The following is a 611-nucleotide window of genomic DNA, read 5'->3' as shown; positions in this document are numbered from 1 at the left end:
TCCTGTTGACCAGCAGGCACTGCTGGCACGAGCAGGGCTGGCCCGAGCTGGCGCCCACGGGCCACGACTGCGACTTGGGGATGGAGCCCACGGTGAGCGGGTAGGCCAGGTCCAGGCGGCGGCGCAGGCGGCGGCGCCGGCGCGTCTGGCGGTTCATCTGCGACATGCTGTTGAAGTAGATGAGGTAGCAGAAGCCGAGCGACGAGAGGTCGAGCCACGGGTGCTGCTTCTCGTAGGCGTTCTGGATGGTGATGCAGATGTCCATGTCGTAGGCCGTCCACGCGCCGCCGTCGCTCTCCCACTCCCACACGACGCCCTTGCCCGGCGCCGACGACGGGTCGTAGAAGTTGCGCCGCACCGGCCGCATGGTGCCTGCGCTCACAAGGGGGAGGGGCGGTCAGAGAGAGCCCCCCGCCTCCCCACCCCCAACCAGAGGCAGCAGAGCGGGGGTGGGGGCCATGCTGGGCGCGCCCCTCCCCCCCCACCTCTCCAGGGTCAAGACAGACACCCAGGTAGTGGTGGTCACCAGCCTGGGGGGCTGGGAAGGGCGAGCAGGGATGGGGGCTGCTGGGGGCAAGCGCGGGGAGCAGAGGCAGCCGGGGCCATGCAGC

The 611-nt window shown here is 70.7% G+C and overlaps 1 protein-coding gene across 1 annotated transcript in view; it reads right to left on the bottom strand.

The window, feature by feature from the left end:
- DTX1 (deltex E3 ubiquitin ligase 1) overlaps positions 1–611 on the bottom strand; it is a 33266-nt gene that overhangs the window by 15699 nt on the left and 16956 nt on the right. The window contains 1 exon segment of the mRNA XM_077747963.1: positions 11–372. Within this exon segment, the coding sequence (XP_077604089.1) occupies positions 11–372 (362 nt within the window).

The sequence above is a fragment of the Crocuta crocuta genome, unplaced genomic scaffold (genome assembly GCF_008692635.1).
Source record: "Crocuta crocuta isolate KB4526 unplaced genomic scaffold, BGI_CrCroc_1.0 scaffold29, whole genome shotgun sequence".
NCBI lineage: Eukaryota > Metazoa > Chordata > Mammalia > Carnivora > Hyaenidae > Crocuta > Crocuta crocuta.
The sequence above is the reverse complement of the archived record's forward strand: the minus strand, read 5'-3'. Positions and strand labels throughout refer to the sequence as shown.